The 15,252-nt window shown below is 44.4% G+C and overlaps 1 protein-coding gene across 1 annotated transcript in view; it reads right to left on the bottom strand.

The window, feature by feature from the left end:
• Positions 1-15,252, bottom strand: part of CTNNBIP1 (catenin beta interacting protein 1) — a 31,562-nt gene that overhangs the window by 6,005 nt on the left and 10,305 nt on the right. The window contains exons 2-5 of the mRNA XM_044445450.1: positions 11,665-11,763; positions 8,829-8,929; positions 8,082-8,203; positions 6,997-7,087 (exon numbers count right to left, since the gene is read on the bottom strand). Coding sequence (XP_044301385.1) covers positions 6,997-7,087; positions 8,082-8,177 — 187 coding nt within the window. The 5' untranslated portion in view covers positions 8,178-8,203; positions 8,829-8,929; positions 11,665-11,763. The remainder of the gene's footprint in view (positions 1-6,996; positions 7,088-8,081; positions 8,204-8,828; positions 8,930-11,664; positions 11,764-15,252) is intronic.

The raw sequence follows: 15,252 nt of genomic DNA on the forward strand, positions 1-15,252 counted from the left end.
ATAATAATAATAATAATAATAATAATAATAATAATAATAATAATAATAATACATCGTGTCATTCTCTTTGATTGTTCAGGGCTCCTAAATTGTCCAAATATTTATTGTAAATAAACCAACCTTGGTCCTCTGGGATAACATCCTAGGCTGCTTGGGTACTGAAATGTCTCTAAAACTAAGAACCTTTTTGAGATTGTAAAAATAATTGATTACACCTATTACTCTACTGGGGGAACCACTTCCAGGAGACACCATTGTAATGACAAGGCCTCAGTAATTGCAATCCTCTCTGAAGGTAGCTGAGGGAACTCACTGCCCAGAAAGCAGGACTAAGCAAGCAATCTGGCGCAGCCTGGGATCTTGAAAAGGCGAGCCATTTCAAGGTGAGGTCTGTGTGTGTCAGAGATGGGTGGGAGGCTCAGGTGTACACCTGGGGTTGTTTCCATATGCTCTGGCAGCAAACAAGGAGATGGAAAGGCTGTTGGAGGTCAGGAAGTTTTGCGTATTCCATGCAGCAGCTGAAGAATCCACACCCATCACTGACTCACAGGAAGCACGAGGATGATGCCACCCCTGGGCTGAAGGGAAGGCTCAAGCCACAGCATGTTCAAACAAAGCCGTTGGTTCAGATCCTAAGACTGGCGCCCACCACGTGGCAGAGAATACACCGCTCTTACTTAGCACGCATATCCTGCCCGCCCTTCTCCTCCTCTCCAGGTCTGTCTGTCTATTCGTTCGATTTCTGCTCTATCTTTCTTCCTGCGAGGAACCCATGGCAGTTTACCCAAAGCTCTTCTGCACTGCATCCTCACCTGGGAAGGAGGCGAGGCTGAGAGTCTGCGACTGGCCCAAAGTCAGCCAGTGAGCGACACGGCAGAGTGGAAGCCAGAACCTGGGTTTCTGGGACCCAGTCCAGGACTCTAATCACTGTGCTACGCTGGCTCTTCTAAATAACAAAATGCCAGTGGAGACGAAACACTGATACAAAATTGGCTCCAGGGGATCGGGTGGAACAGTTCTTTAATTCTCCTTTTAGGTCACAGATGTTGCCCAATGATGAGGGGGGAGCAGGGGGGCTTTCCCCCCCCCCAAAGGCAGACTTCCAAACTATTCAGAGAATGGATCTGGCTGATTTGCTGGCCCAGCCATCATGCTAAAGATGCCATTTGCTTTTGCTTGTCCCCATCATCTTGAAAGGCAACCTGCGTTTCACCCGTCCTTGGCAGCAGGAAAATCGCCATGAACGTGAACTGCAGCAGCCATGAGTCGCCTGTCCCAGACAGCAGGACCTGAAGCTCTGTGTCTGCTGCTCCAGCTCTAAGCAGAACCTCCCCACCCTGCAAACCAGGCTTCGCTTCCGACTGCGGCCTCAGGTTTCTTCATGGTCCCAGCCTTGTTCCCCAGTACGGCGGCACCCTCCAGCTACCCTGCTCTCATCTGCTCTTCCCATGTTTTATTCCAGAGGGAAATTCAGTCAGTGCCTTCTAACATCACACGCCGGTCCCTCCAGGGTGAGCTGAGGAAAGCTTGTGCCAGCAAAACAACAGGACGTCACCTGGATCTTTTCTTTGTTTGTTTGGTGGGTGTGTTAATCTATGTGCAGGTGAAGCAAGGTGAGGCGAGTTGTACGCTGGCCTTCTCACAGCGTTCTTTCCGACCTGTTCAAAGTCTCCTTTGTTATACAAGGAGGCTGATGATGTTGAGGCAACACACATGCAGAGACCTGGCTGACTAAGCGTGGGGGGCATCATCCAATCCAGCGGTTTGTTCACACAGCAGCCAAGTCCCTGCCTGTGAGCCCCCCACGAAGAGAGCATGGATGCCAGGCACCCTGCCTTTGATGCCGCAGGTAATGCACAGCCATCACGCCCAGCAGCTTCTGGCAGCCTTCTCCCCCTTGAATTTGTCTCACCCCCTTTTAAAGCTCACCGTACAAGCTGAAGGCTCATAAGACTTAAAATGGCGGTTCCAGGTGGATAGCATTCTATTGCCCAGTATTTACTTTTATTAGATTTATATCCTGCTTCTTTCTTAGAACAAGCTCAAAGTGGCTTCCACCACTTTCCTCCCAGTGCTCTCATGCTTATCCCCACGGCGATAGACCCTCTTTCATTCCAAGGCACTCCCTTTTTTCACCGTTCCGGAGCCTCCTATGTGGGGCAATGTCATATACTGAAGAAGCAGGACTGAGTGGGACATTCAGTTTATACTCATCTGGGGACTGTTCCACCGTAAGAGCCAGCATGGCAGTGCGGCACAGTGGTCGGAGCACTGAACGGGGAATCCGCAGCTTCTAGCCCCCACTCAGTCATGGAGTCCCCTGGGTGACTTTGGGCCAGTCACAGACTCTCGGCCTAATCTACTTCACGGGGGGGGGGGGGGTTGTGCGGATACAATTGAAAGGATTATGTAAGTCTCCTGGAGCTCCTTGAAAGGAATAAAGTACTGATAAGATGATTTATATATAAATACAGTACAGAAAAAATACGTCCATTTGCTTCATATTGCTAAGGTGGTTCGGTTATCACAAGCACTGCTTTGAAAGGTCACTGTATATTTAACTTTTTCCTCTGCATCCATGTGCCTATAAAGTACCTACCAGCTGAGAACAGCACTTCACACATCTGATTAAAAACGTGTGTCGCAGTGTATTTGTTAGCCTGTTACAGCAGAACACGAAAGGTCCTGCGGCACTGCACAGACGAAAAAGGCTCTGCTTTGTTTTCGCGGCCGTGCAATTAGCCTTTTTAAAGGAACTGAGTAGCCTGGAAGGCCAAGAAGAAACTGGAAAAGGGGGTCAAACAGCAGAGAAGGCTGCAAGTGGTCCCCGAACTCCACATCCGCTAGTGGGAGTATCTGCTGGGCACAGGCTTCGCTGAGCAGAAGAAACCGCCTTGAAAGCAACCTGTGAAGATCCGTATTCAGTGATTCATCACAGCATGTCCCAGTTTACGCAGGCCTGTTTGAGCTGCTCAGTTCTGCTGCAGCTGAGACTCTCAACTGATGTCCAACAGTGATGCCAAGCGATTCACACAAACTGTGTCTGGGCTAGAAAAAGGCAGACGTGACAAATGAAGGAATCACAATTATAGCTCGGGAACAGAACACTTGTTAATGTGGCTTGGTGTGTTGTGCAGAGGTCCCGACAATGGGAATTGGGCTGTGTTTTCTACAGCACAATGTATGCCGTTGAAGTCCCCTATCAAGTGCATCTTTGTCTCAGTAGAAACATAGTCATAAAGCTACATTTTCCCATTTCTTTTTAAAATGCTTTTTCCTCAAGGCAAGGGGAGCATGTGCCCTGCCTTGGCCGCATCCTCATGACCACCCTAGTCCAGGAAGTTAGGCTAAAGGAGAGTCAATGGCCTCAAGTCACGCAGGAAGTTCCAGGGCTGAGAAAGGATGTGACACAATCTTCCCCCAATTTACGGCCAACACTTAACCTGCTATATTATAATAGATCTCTAATTAACTAATTAATTAACTGGAGCCACTATAACTCTGTAGGCTGCTCCTTGGAACATTTTCAGTAATGGTCCCAGTGTCAGTCTTGTTTACATTGCAGATTTTTGCCCCTTTGGGATGTGACTGTGATCTTTCAACAAGGAGCAGTTAAAACATGGAGTGCACTGAAGCTTAAAGGATCTAGAACGATTACAAAAGCTGTTTTCCCAGGGTCTTCAAAACACCCTTCGCCTTTGGGCACATTAGCATAAAAAAGGAAGATGCGGATCAAATGCTAGAAAGGGAGAACGCATTGCACAGCGCGCCTTTCTGCCACCCCTGCAAAAGCAGGCAGCCAAAGCTCGAACGTAAATTGTCACCATCCCTCCTCTGTCCTCAAGCAACAGAACTACTTTCTCCCCCTAAAATAGTGCAGGCTGAGTGGTTTTATTTTCCAACACCAGCCCCTCAGCCTACCTGCACAGAGTGTGCTTGCAGCTCGGCTCGGCACTCCCCAAGGGAACCGGCCTTCTCCAAGAACCAACAAGGCACAGTTACTATAGCAACTGTGGAGGCAGTAGCTAAGGCTGGTACAGCCACTTATGGACCACACAGATCCAGTTTTCTGGCTCCGTCACGCACACAGCTCACAGCACAACCTAATTCTAGCCTCTTCATCGGAAAACAGCAAAGCGACAAGAACAGGCCTGGCTCTTTATTACACAAGGCGTTCTAAGAGCAAGAAGCCTTCTGGTTTATCTGACAAGCAGCAGCTTAGCACAGCCCCCCTCGAAAGCTGCTGTTTTACTCCCTCCTTAATAGGCGGAGGAGCTAATGCAGAATAGATCAAAACAGCTGACAGAGAAAGGAGGCAGCCAACATTCCCCCAGGCATGTACTTACATAGATTAATGCCTCCGTTCTTTAGATCTTTTCTACTTCTGAGCCCATGGTGAAGAGCAAACCTTGGAGTCTTGGTTTCAAAATATCCCTCAGTGGCAAAGTCTCCAAGAGGGACAGCTTGCTTTACAGAAGTACTGCTCTAATTATCTTCCACTGCGCAGTTAACGCCACTGACACAGGGATAGTTCTGAAGCACCAACAGAGTGTTCCAGAGTTTTACAATTTTAATCCGTGTTTCTAGAACAAACGACTCAGACAGGTCACTCAGCTATGGACTCCTCCACAGAACCCACGCTCTTCTATAGCCATTTCCTTTTAACATGGTGTGGCAAGCGCCTAAATCTCTTGAAAATGGAAATGGTGCACCTATCTGGAAGGCAAAACTTGCAAGAGGCAGTGCAGCACAAACAAGATCAGAGGTCCGCTAAGTCCGTTCCGTATATATGCTGCCCATGTCTATGCATCCTATGATAACTTCACATGACACCGGTAGCAACCACCTTGGATTCCCCACCACCATCTAGAGGAGAGTAACAGAACATACAAAAGGCAGAATACATGTCCAAATGAAGAAAACTGTAATGGCACGTAGGCGTCTTAACTGTGCAGGAAAGGAGTTGTTGCTCTAAATAGTACCAGACAGATCTCTGGAGGAAACAACCCCCGTGAATATCGTCACCCATGTGCAATCCAATTAGGCATTTGCAAATGTGAAACTGGAACTCCAAAGCAAGGATCCAAGGAACCATCAGATTAGTGTTTTGAGAGCTTAGATGGAACTTTACTGCCCAAAGTGTGCTTGGAAAGCAATTTTCAAACTTAAAGATACCCAAAATGCAAGGAGATAAACACACATCCTATGTTTAAACAGGTTTTTGGAAGAAGGGATATATTTTAATTTTAGGCACCCCAAAGAAATCTTGGTATTAAGTTTTCTAATGAGCTGCTGCCATCTAGTGGCTAAAGTTGCTATTGAGATCGTTTTATTTCAGTTTAGCGGCTGAAATCAATGCAATACACTGAATCTAAATCACTCCATTATCGACTCTTCTACCATCCACAGACACAACCATTATGTCGACCAGGATCTGGCAATACGCTGTCTATACATAGCAATGCAGCCCCAGATACCTTTTCCTGGTATCAAGTCCCGACATGGGCAATAGCTAGCTTCACTCAGAGAGATCATTACTTTGATCGTATTAGTTGTTTGTAACTGTACTGTTATTCACACTGTATGGCAAAGCCAGCCTAGCTCAATAAAGGGTTGTATTGCAGAAGTCATTTGCTCTGATCTGCTGAAAAGGAGAAAGGGCTTCCAAAATCCTTTAAATTAATTCTATAAATTCAATAAATCCTTGAAATACTATGTTTCAATTCAAGAATTCTGCATTTGTTTGTAATAACCCAAAAATTAAAAAGGAACATTGTGCTGTAATGTCAGTCTGAAAGCCAAGATCTTAATCCTAATGTCTATGACTCGAGTTGGTAAATTGACATTAGACTGTAATTCTCTGTTTAAAATAAGCAGGATCAGCATGCCAAGGAAGGAAGGAAGGGCATTAGTGTGTGGTCACAGTGCTCATTCTTGTTCATTAAGCTATGATTTAGAGAGCTCAGAAATTTAAGTCTGAACTAAGCCATAACTTAACTTAATATTCCGTATACGTGCAAACTGAGCAAATGCTGTTTCCATTTGTTCCGTGAAACATTTTTCACTGGCACCTTACTGGGAAAATCTCCTGCCTCACCTACGAGAACCGTTTAGGAATGATGTGCCAAGAATGATCTAATCTGCGAGATCCTACTCCAAGAGCTACTTCCAATTTTCAAGCTGGTTATGTGGTTGCAAACACCATACAAAGGGAACACGGGTCAGAATTAAAGATTCTTTCTGTGATGGCACTTGCAACTTTTGCTCAAGGCCAAGAAAATGATCAAAACCAAGTTCCATCATGCAAAAGCGTAGAACCTGTGACTGGCCTTCACTAAGCCTTCCTGCTGACTGATCAATCATTATGCTGCTTCTCATTCCTCAAGCAGCTCAAGGACATTTAAATCAACATCATCATTAAAGTGCTCTGAATGGCAGCATCTTAATAGATTATGTTGCCTATGTTTCATAAGACTGGGTGAGTTCTTTTTTTTCTAGGGCCACCTGTATTCCAATAAAGCAAAAAACAATGAACTTTCTACTAGGCTCAGAATTTAATGTCATGAGAGTGTCGGGGTTTTCAAAGAGCAAGTCCTTATCCCCGAGATTGAAAACAGTTTCAAAATATGTGGGTAATCCTTGGCACATCTCCTAAGCCAGAAAGAAGAACACAGTTAAAGCATCCAGTACCTTACATGAAGCTTCAGTGCTTCTCATAGATCCTCTACAACAGACAAGAGCAATAGCACATTGACTAGTTTGTGGAAGCACAAGAACTAACTTTTTCCTTGGCACAAAATCCAAATTATCTTCTTCTGCAGCATTTTAGATTTTAGTGCCGAGTTCACAATGCCCTTCTCTTCCCCCAACTGATTCTAAAAAAGAACCCAGCCTCAGAACTGTAGTTTAAGAATAAATTAAAAGCCAGATCTAAGCAGTTTATCAATACCACCAGGGCTTGAAAACTTACACCTCTTCCTTTTTGTGGCTACTCACCCTGATCAATAGAATGCTGAGGAAGCTGGCTAAGCTGGCTATTCACTACCCCTGCGTACGTTCGCAAGAACTCCTCTTCGCTGGTGGTTAACTGGAAAAGGACAAAGCATGGTCAATCCACAATATGGCAGAAGGTAAACTCAGTAACAGGGTTTATGTCTGTTTACATTTCTGTGCAGTTCTCTTTGCTGTCACTCATACCCATCTTCAGCCACCTCGTAAAATATGCAGGAGTGACAAAACCATTGTTTCATCAAAGGAGCATGGAACACACATCAAATGATCCAAGGAATTTGAAGCAATGTGTAGAACGCGATTGAAATGATTTTTTAAACTAGCTACGCAACTATACATTGACTGACATTTTGCCTGATTATTGATTAAAATTCTACCCCGCCAAATTAACCAGGATGACTCTCTGGACAACGAATTAGAAATCCTTGTGTGTCCAAAGAGGTCCAAAACGCTAATTATGTTAGATACCCCTAAGTTCACAAGCATTCATATTAGCTGGCAGCGAACCAATGCATGAGCTGCCGAATTATATGCTCTGTATCTCTCAAGTGCTATCACACAATGTCTTTTTCTAGTTTTATGCTTCAAAAGTTGGAGAAGGGGCATAAACATTATTGAAACCTAGATGCAATTAGCACCCACAAATTAGCAGCAGGTCAGGAGGCGGGAACCCAATACTACTTTATATAATTTAAACTGCAATTACCCCTTTATCTAAAAATTCAGATGCAAAGCCAAACAGAAGACAATATTATCAACACCAGTATCCAAGTAAGATTTGCTCTAGAAAGCCACAGTCGCACTTGCCACTTGCCATTTACTTTAATCTCCCATAAGAAAACCTCCAGGGAAGCAAATGTGAAGGTTTTCTAAACTGGAAGATGGAGGACTCTCTCTCCCCACATCAGGCCTAGTCAACATAGCCTGTCCTGAGGGTTCACAAGAGTCCTAAGTCAAAACATCGAAAGAGCAACAAGTTGCCCACCCCTCTGCCACAAACATGGGCATCATGTTCTAGACAGCAAGTACATTCCTGGACTTTTAACTTCTATAAGCTGCCCAGTACTTACATTTGATCCCATCTTCCTAAGCATAAGCAGGACTCGCACTTTCTGCTGAATGTACATCTCCTCCGGACTCTTCCCGGGGACACCCTCACGGTTCATTCCCCTCTCCCCAATTCCAGAGACTCCTAAATATTCAGCAGCAGCAAAAAAGAGCAACACAAAAACGTTTACTACAACAAGCAAAGATAAGAAGAGACGTGGAATAACATCTACAGTTTGAAACCATCATGATCCTGCCCAGAAGAACTGACTAGTCAGGTCTAGATCCTCCATATGAACCATTCAGCCCTGTCAGGAAGTGTCACGGACAAGTTCATCACATTGGACCTTTGGGGAGTGTTCAGTTAGAACTGCAATTTAGCAAAACAGAGAAGTTTGTTTTGTGTATGGAGGAAGTATTTTTCCACTCCTTCCTGTGGGAAAAAAATTGGCAGGAGAGTACATTACCTTGCTACAGCCTGTGTGCACACGTGTTCAACACGAAGGCAAGTTACCACATGGTAAAGTCACTTTTCCTGGAGCTTTTGTGACTTTAGTTCTAAATTAGCAGAAGCATCTGACCCGGGTGCTATGCAGCCTGCACAGAGCTACCAATAACGATTCGTGATTGGAAGTCAAATTACAGTGCTGCACAGAGCCGACAGCCCGGTCATGCCACCTTCCAGTTTCTTCAGACCAGAGTGGGCTAGTCACAGCTCACAGCCAGAAAAGGAGCAAGGAACGGTGGGACAATGCAAGAGCCAATATTACCTGTTTGCCTGGTGACTGCAGGCTATGAGAACATTCAGTGGCGAACCGCCCAGGAGGAGCAATCAGCAATGTCTCCTCGGAAAGAACATGCAGGGCACCACCTGCAAAACACACACAGGAAGACTGAGGTGAAGTATCTGGCTGAGACGCCCTGCAATGTTGCTGCTGTCTGACACGGACGGAGAAAGGAAAATGGCGCCCATTGGCCTCCTGCTTGCCAACTGCCCTCAGTGAATTCATCTTCCGCCAGAATAAAGTGCATTAAACGGTCTAGAGCACTGCTGAGCAGCTTCAACAGGTCAGGGCAGTGCTCTTTTTCTACCGCGGGAAATCCAGCAGCAGCAGCAGCAGGGAGAGACAGTGGGGGCTGTATGAAACCTTAGTGCCCATCACAGTAGCATCCCCAACATTCTCTGAATGAACCCCAAAAAACTCCACTAAGAGGATCGAAATGCAAAGACCTCTAATCCAATAAACAAATTCTCCAAAGGAATCAAGACTGACTCAATCTTGCCAGAGACTGTACAAGTTACAGCACGATGGCACAGGTTACACCTTCCTGACACCATCAGGTGTCTAAGTCTGAACTGCTTCAAGGTCAAGCAGCTGTTTGTCATGACACCTAAGAAACGTGACTGCGCTACCTGGGATCTCACCTTGTTGATCTGTGGCCCACAGAATGGTATTTTGGCGGCTGTTCCACAGTTATGGAACTCTGTCTTGGAGAGCTGCTAACGCCCAAATGCTTCTAACACACTCACTGGTCTAGCCCAGGTTCAGAGCCTCTGTGCGAGGGGTGGCAAGAAGCAGTGCTAGCATGACAGGATTTCTGAGTGTATTATACATGCCAGCACAGTACAGGGGGCGTTACTCGAACAAAGCCACTTTGAAAACTGAAAAATAAGGCACTTTTACTCTGCACATAGATGAAGCCTAATGTAAGCAGTTTGAAAAGCACAAATAAAAATAGTTCTCATTTCACCTTCCAGTAGGTGGCACCAGCTATAAGGATACCCCCCCCACACACAAACACACACTCTTTTGCACAATTTCAGCAGGTTACATTATATTAAATGCCAACAATCCTGCTTTCACTTCCTTCCTAAGCGAGGACAGGAACAAAGTATGAAAATAAGAGTGAAAGTGAGGAGAATAAAACTAAATGATGGGAAGAAGTGAAACCAAAATCATTGTACAATTATGATTTAGTTTGGGTTGCAGCTGGATAGCAGTTTTTTCCTGCATTGCCAACAAGATGCTAGTCCAATAAAGCTGCCTGAAACCTTACACCTTACGATAGTGAAGTACTAATGGGAAATCTTTTACATTATTCTCAGTCCTTAAAGGCTAGAGTTATTGTTATTTGGACAAAAGAAAAGCTCTTTCTGGTACAAAGACCTTGAATCACTGTCTGTGCAAGGGCAGATTGCTATCAACCAGCAAACTTGCCAAAAATAGACCAAAAGGTCAACCCGAGGAAGGCGAATCATAAACCATCAAGTTAATCTTCCTTGCCCGATCCTTGCTACTATATGGTTTTGAAGATGAGGTCACAGAAAAATGGGAGTGCAAGGAGATGGTAGGGGTCTGGACCTCACTCTGAAAACTCAAGCTGCCTATTTATGCATTTCAAAAAGGATTTCAGGGCCAGTCATTGTCAAGGGACATTACCCTATTCTACTCTTGGTAGACATTTGACATCCCTTTCAGAAGGCACTCAGAAACTCTTGCTATGCTGAATCTTCAAGGGAAGTCATTCTGAAACCATAGAAATATAGTTCTTTTGTCTGTGCTGCAGCTGTTAGGCAATGACAGGGAGAAAATGAGCCTTCTCTGCAGTGGCACCCATCCTGCCAAAGAAGCTTTTCTCTGATTTCCATCAAGTTTCCATGCAGGTGTGTTTTAGGTCTTTACTAAAAGGGTCTGTTTATTTAGGCTTTCTCCTAACCAATCTTTGTACCCGTCTCATGATACGGCTGCTTGTTTAGGTGTGGACTGGTTTCTCTGTTTTCCATTTTGTTGTAAAATACTTTGGCAGTTGTTTGAAATTAGAAGCAGTATACACATATTTTTATTATGAATAACAAGTATGATGACTACTGCTGCTCAGGGACAGCCACCAGAACATCCTTCTACATGCTCTTGCAGTCCGAACTGGGTGCGTGTATTTAAAAGGGCGTTACTAATCTATTTTAAACATTGATATGGAACACAGAGGTGACTGACGGTGGTATCTTGGATATGCAGAGCCCAAGTCATTTTAACTACTGCACTGAAGCTGGCCCCAAGGACAACATGAAACCAACACAGATGCTAGAGCACTGGCGTAATACACTCCAAAGCCACCTGTGCAAAAGCAAGCAGGCTATTCTGCTTTCCAGTACAGAATAAATCTGAACTACGTAATACTTGGAATTGAAACTGCATTTCTGCATCAAAAGATGCAGAAAAGTTGGCTGGATGGAAAGGCACACATCCAGTCAATGGCAGCTCTTCCTGAAAGCTCTCCTGCCCAAGTTTTTTCTACACCACCCTCTAACATGCATTATGATAACAGCAAATAATGCAATCGGCCCACACGTCAATCATTTCAAGGTCTGAAGCTGACTTCTCTGACCAAAATGCTCCAGGCCCAGCTACTTCTACCAAGGCAGGTCACGCACCTTGAGACACACGCACACACCTAGGACTAAAGCTGACACGTTTTGCAAAAGGTTATCTCAAAGATTAATAACCACTTTTGCCTCAATCAGCAAAACTTAGGGCAAAATATTGGGCTTACTCTGTTAAAAAGTACAGTATGTAAGTATAATTATAATGTGATGCTGCAGCCTACCTTGCTATGTAAGACGAATGGAGGCTCACTGAGGTCCTTGGTTCCGATCTGTTATCCCAGCTTGGAGGCACCCAAAAATAAAAAAATAAAAAAGCCACCCTGTAGAGACAAAGCATTGATTTTCAGATACATTCCGAAACAGATCAAGGTACTTTAGGTAACTCGGCTTCACGAGCTGTCTTACTGAAAAGCACGGGTTGCCTTCTCTATACTTTCTTTCTATACCAGTTTCAATAGTTTTGCTCTTCAAATACAAAATAACATTTCTCAGGGGCTGAAGGAAAGCTTCTATCATTAGAAAGCAGAAGATAATCAAAAGAAGGTGGAAATCATTTAGAAGCAACTACGTAGCCAAGCAGGAGCAAAGGGAGGTAAGTTTTATTACTACATTTTGCCTACGGTGCCTCAATGAAGCAATTAGACAAAGAGCATCGGAATCGGGCATCCCTTGCTGCCCAGAGATTATAGCCCCCGATAAAGTATAAATACTGGCTATCTGCAACTTGAACACATTGAAGCGTTAATGGAAATAAGATTTTCGACTTTATAGTCCACCTTGGCTGGAAAATAAAAGACTTGTTTTCAAAGAATGCAGGCAAAGCAGAAGCTGGAATTTCAGCCACTGTATCCTTTTACACAATGAATTTGACACCTTGTTTAATTCTCTCAAGCGCTTGTGTATTCCCATATGTGGATGCACCTGGTCACTTGGCTGACAGTCAAACTATGACATAGCCCATAGTCTTGGGTTCCAGCTCTCACAGCAGTACGCTGGGGGACAGAAACACATTTTCCCTAATTCTGATTATAGTACTAGAATTCTCTAAAGATCAGACCTAGCAAAAAATCATGAGCACGTTTTTGCGGTGGGGTGGGGGGTGGGGGGTTGAAGAACATCAGGCATATGGACAATGAATGTTGTGGAAAGTTGCTGTGAGGATAAGAAGCAAAGGCCTGGTTTTCAGAGCAGCAGATAAAGAGGTAAAGCTGCTCCTGGAATGGACAATTTCATAGGGTAGGTGGAGGCTTGCATTATAGAACGTAAGAGACACAAAATTCCTTACACACACGAGACATGGCATTTCAATGATCTCCCCTGATAGGCTTGTTTCTGTATCTGTTTACTTTGGCATTTTATTTTATTTATAACATTTGTATAATGTTCCTTATCTAGTCAGCTCTAGAACAGCGAACAATAAAAAGGAGGGATGATGATGATTATATTGCATTTATATCCTGCCTTTCTCCCTCTTGCAAGGTTCTCCTCCTTTTAATTTATCCCCACAAGACTGTGAGGTAGAGTTGGCTGAGAGTGAGTGACTAGCCCAAAGTCACCCCAGGAGCTCCATGACTGAGTGGGGACTAAACCTGGATCTCCCTAGTCCCAGTCCAGCGTTCTAACCGCAAAGCCACACTGGCGATCCCAACAGATATGGACAAACATCCTGTCAGGTGAATCCCTTTCTGCAGCCTGACATGATATAGCCTGCAGACAAGTTCACCTCACGCAGTATTTTTAAGAACACCCATGATGTGAAGTCCTTCATCATGAAGTATAGCTATGTACAGTTATGTGCCACTGAGTCATCTCCAATGGGTGAAAGCGCTCCGACATGTCCAGTCCACGACAGCCCCACTCAGCCCTTCCAAATTCAAGGTTGTGACTTTGTCTCTGGATTCAACCCATCTTATAGAGCTATGGGGCACAACTTGTATTGCCATCGTGCAAAACAAAACCTGCATGGGTGGGATTAAAATCAACAGGTTTAAAACAACTTCACTCTTTCCTCTAGTAATTTGTCTGCCTGGAAATCTCTGGGCTCCTGTTGCGTGTTCTAGATGAGAAAGTGGGGCACAGTTTATTCATACTGACCTCTGGAATTCACAAGGTGAGATTTTAATGGATGCTCCAGACCACAGTCAGTACTCCACTACATTTCAGGGAAGCTCAGTAGGAGGCGGGCAAACTGGTCCACCATTATTGATCAGAGCCCAGAAAGCTTCCAAGAAACCTCAAGGCCCCTCAGAACGGAGTTTTCAAAATGGCTGATTTGAGGAGCGCGTGCTCTTCCCAGTCAGGAGGCCAAGACTGCGGAGTCCAAGTGGCAGCTCATTTTTACTATCCCACAAACCCTCTGGGAAAGATGTGAAACTAATCCTACAATCAGGAGGAGAGACTGCATCAGAGATTAGTGGAACACAGGAGGAAGGGCTTGAAATAAACAAACTGATAAGCCACTCCTTTCTTTAAAAAAAAAGTTAGTTGCACCATCTCACATTACTTTAGGAAAGGGCTATTTTGAACAGGAGTATCAATAAAGCATCCTTGAAACCAATAGCACCTACAGATTTGTTTGCCTTCTATAATTACACGGCAAAGTATCCAGGCTAAACACTGTGATCTACCCTAAATGCATAAGGATAGCCGTCTATTGTTTACAGAAACTCATTCATATCTTGCACAGTTCCAGCTTTACTAGCTAAGAAAGTGACATGTAACTGACCAAAGAAGAACAGCTTCTCTCCTTCACCAGTTAACCCAAGGATGGTAGCCACTCTAGTTTCATCGGTTTGCTGATGCCAGTCTTGTTTAACGCTGCTTTACTCACAGCAGAACCACTGGGACTTTGGATAGTCACAACTAACTTGTTCCATGAATTACATGTGCTTGACTTCAGTCTGAATCCAATCCTTTGCCTGTATTTTCTTGTCCCTAACTTCTGTATCTTAAAAATGGGAAAAGTGAACACATTTGAAAGCAAAACCCTAGTCAGTGACAGAGCTAAGCACAAAGCCTTGTAACCTTGATCCCAAGGACACCAAGGCCATGCGTAAGGGTTCTCCTTGCAACTCAAAATCTGAAATGTTCAACTACACGTGGACTCCCAAGAAACAAAATCCAAAAATACTTGGTAACAGGATATTTTGGTGTGGGGTGGGGGACGTAGGGTGTGTTTCGATGACTAAGGTCCCAAAAACAAGTAGCAATGCTTAGCAAGACAGCTGTACAACAGCTGAGCCACTACCAGGGCCTGGAGCACTGCTCATTATACAGTTCACCAAGAGTCATAATGGTTTCAGGGAAGCAGAGCTGAATTCCATGGGTTGCTCAGCAGAGAATTTGCTGGGCAATGTCAGCCTCCGTTCCCCATTTGGGGAATCTGAATTAATTCCCTGCTAGTGCTTGCAGTCATTCAACTAGCATCAAAAGCGTGCTGGTGACTGCCTCACGTATTTAGGTCAGGATAAGCAAAATGAAGCTCTAAACAGATTTCATGTTGTCATCATGAAGGAAATTACAAGATGATTTGAAATGAGATCACAAAGAAGAACCATCACATCCAGCATGGTGGCCATTACTGCTTCTCTCAGATGTGGTAAACTAGCAAGTCTGTAGGGAACCTGTAGCCCTCCAGATGCACTTGGAGGGTATTTGAGAAATTGTTCTCACCATCAGCATAAAATGGCTGATTGCTTGACTGCTGCTTTGGCGTTTGCCTGTTGCTTCTATGGATTTTAGGCTGTATCTTATTCAGCAAAAACTTTTGTTCCCTGTCTACCAAATACAACATCTCTTTAATAAACTGT

Source organism: Varanus komodoensis, unplaced genomic scaffold (genome assembly GCF_004798865.1).
Source record: "Varanus komodoensis strain SLA01 unplaced genomic scaffold, ASM479886v1 scaffold48, whole genome shotgun sequence".
Classification (NCBI taxonomy): Eukaryota; Metazoa; Chordata; class Lepidosauria; order Squamata; family Varanidae; genus Varanus; species Varanus komodoensis.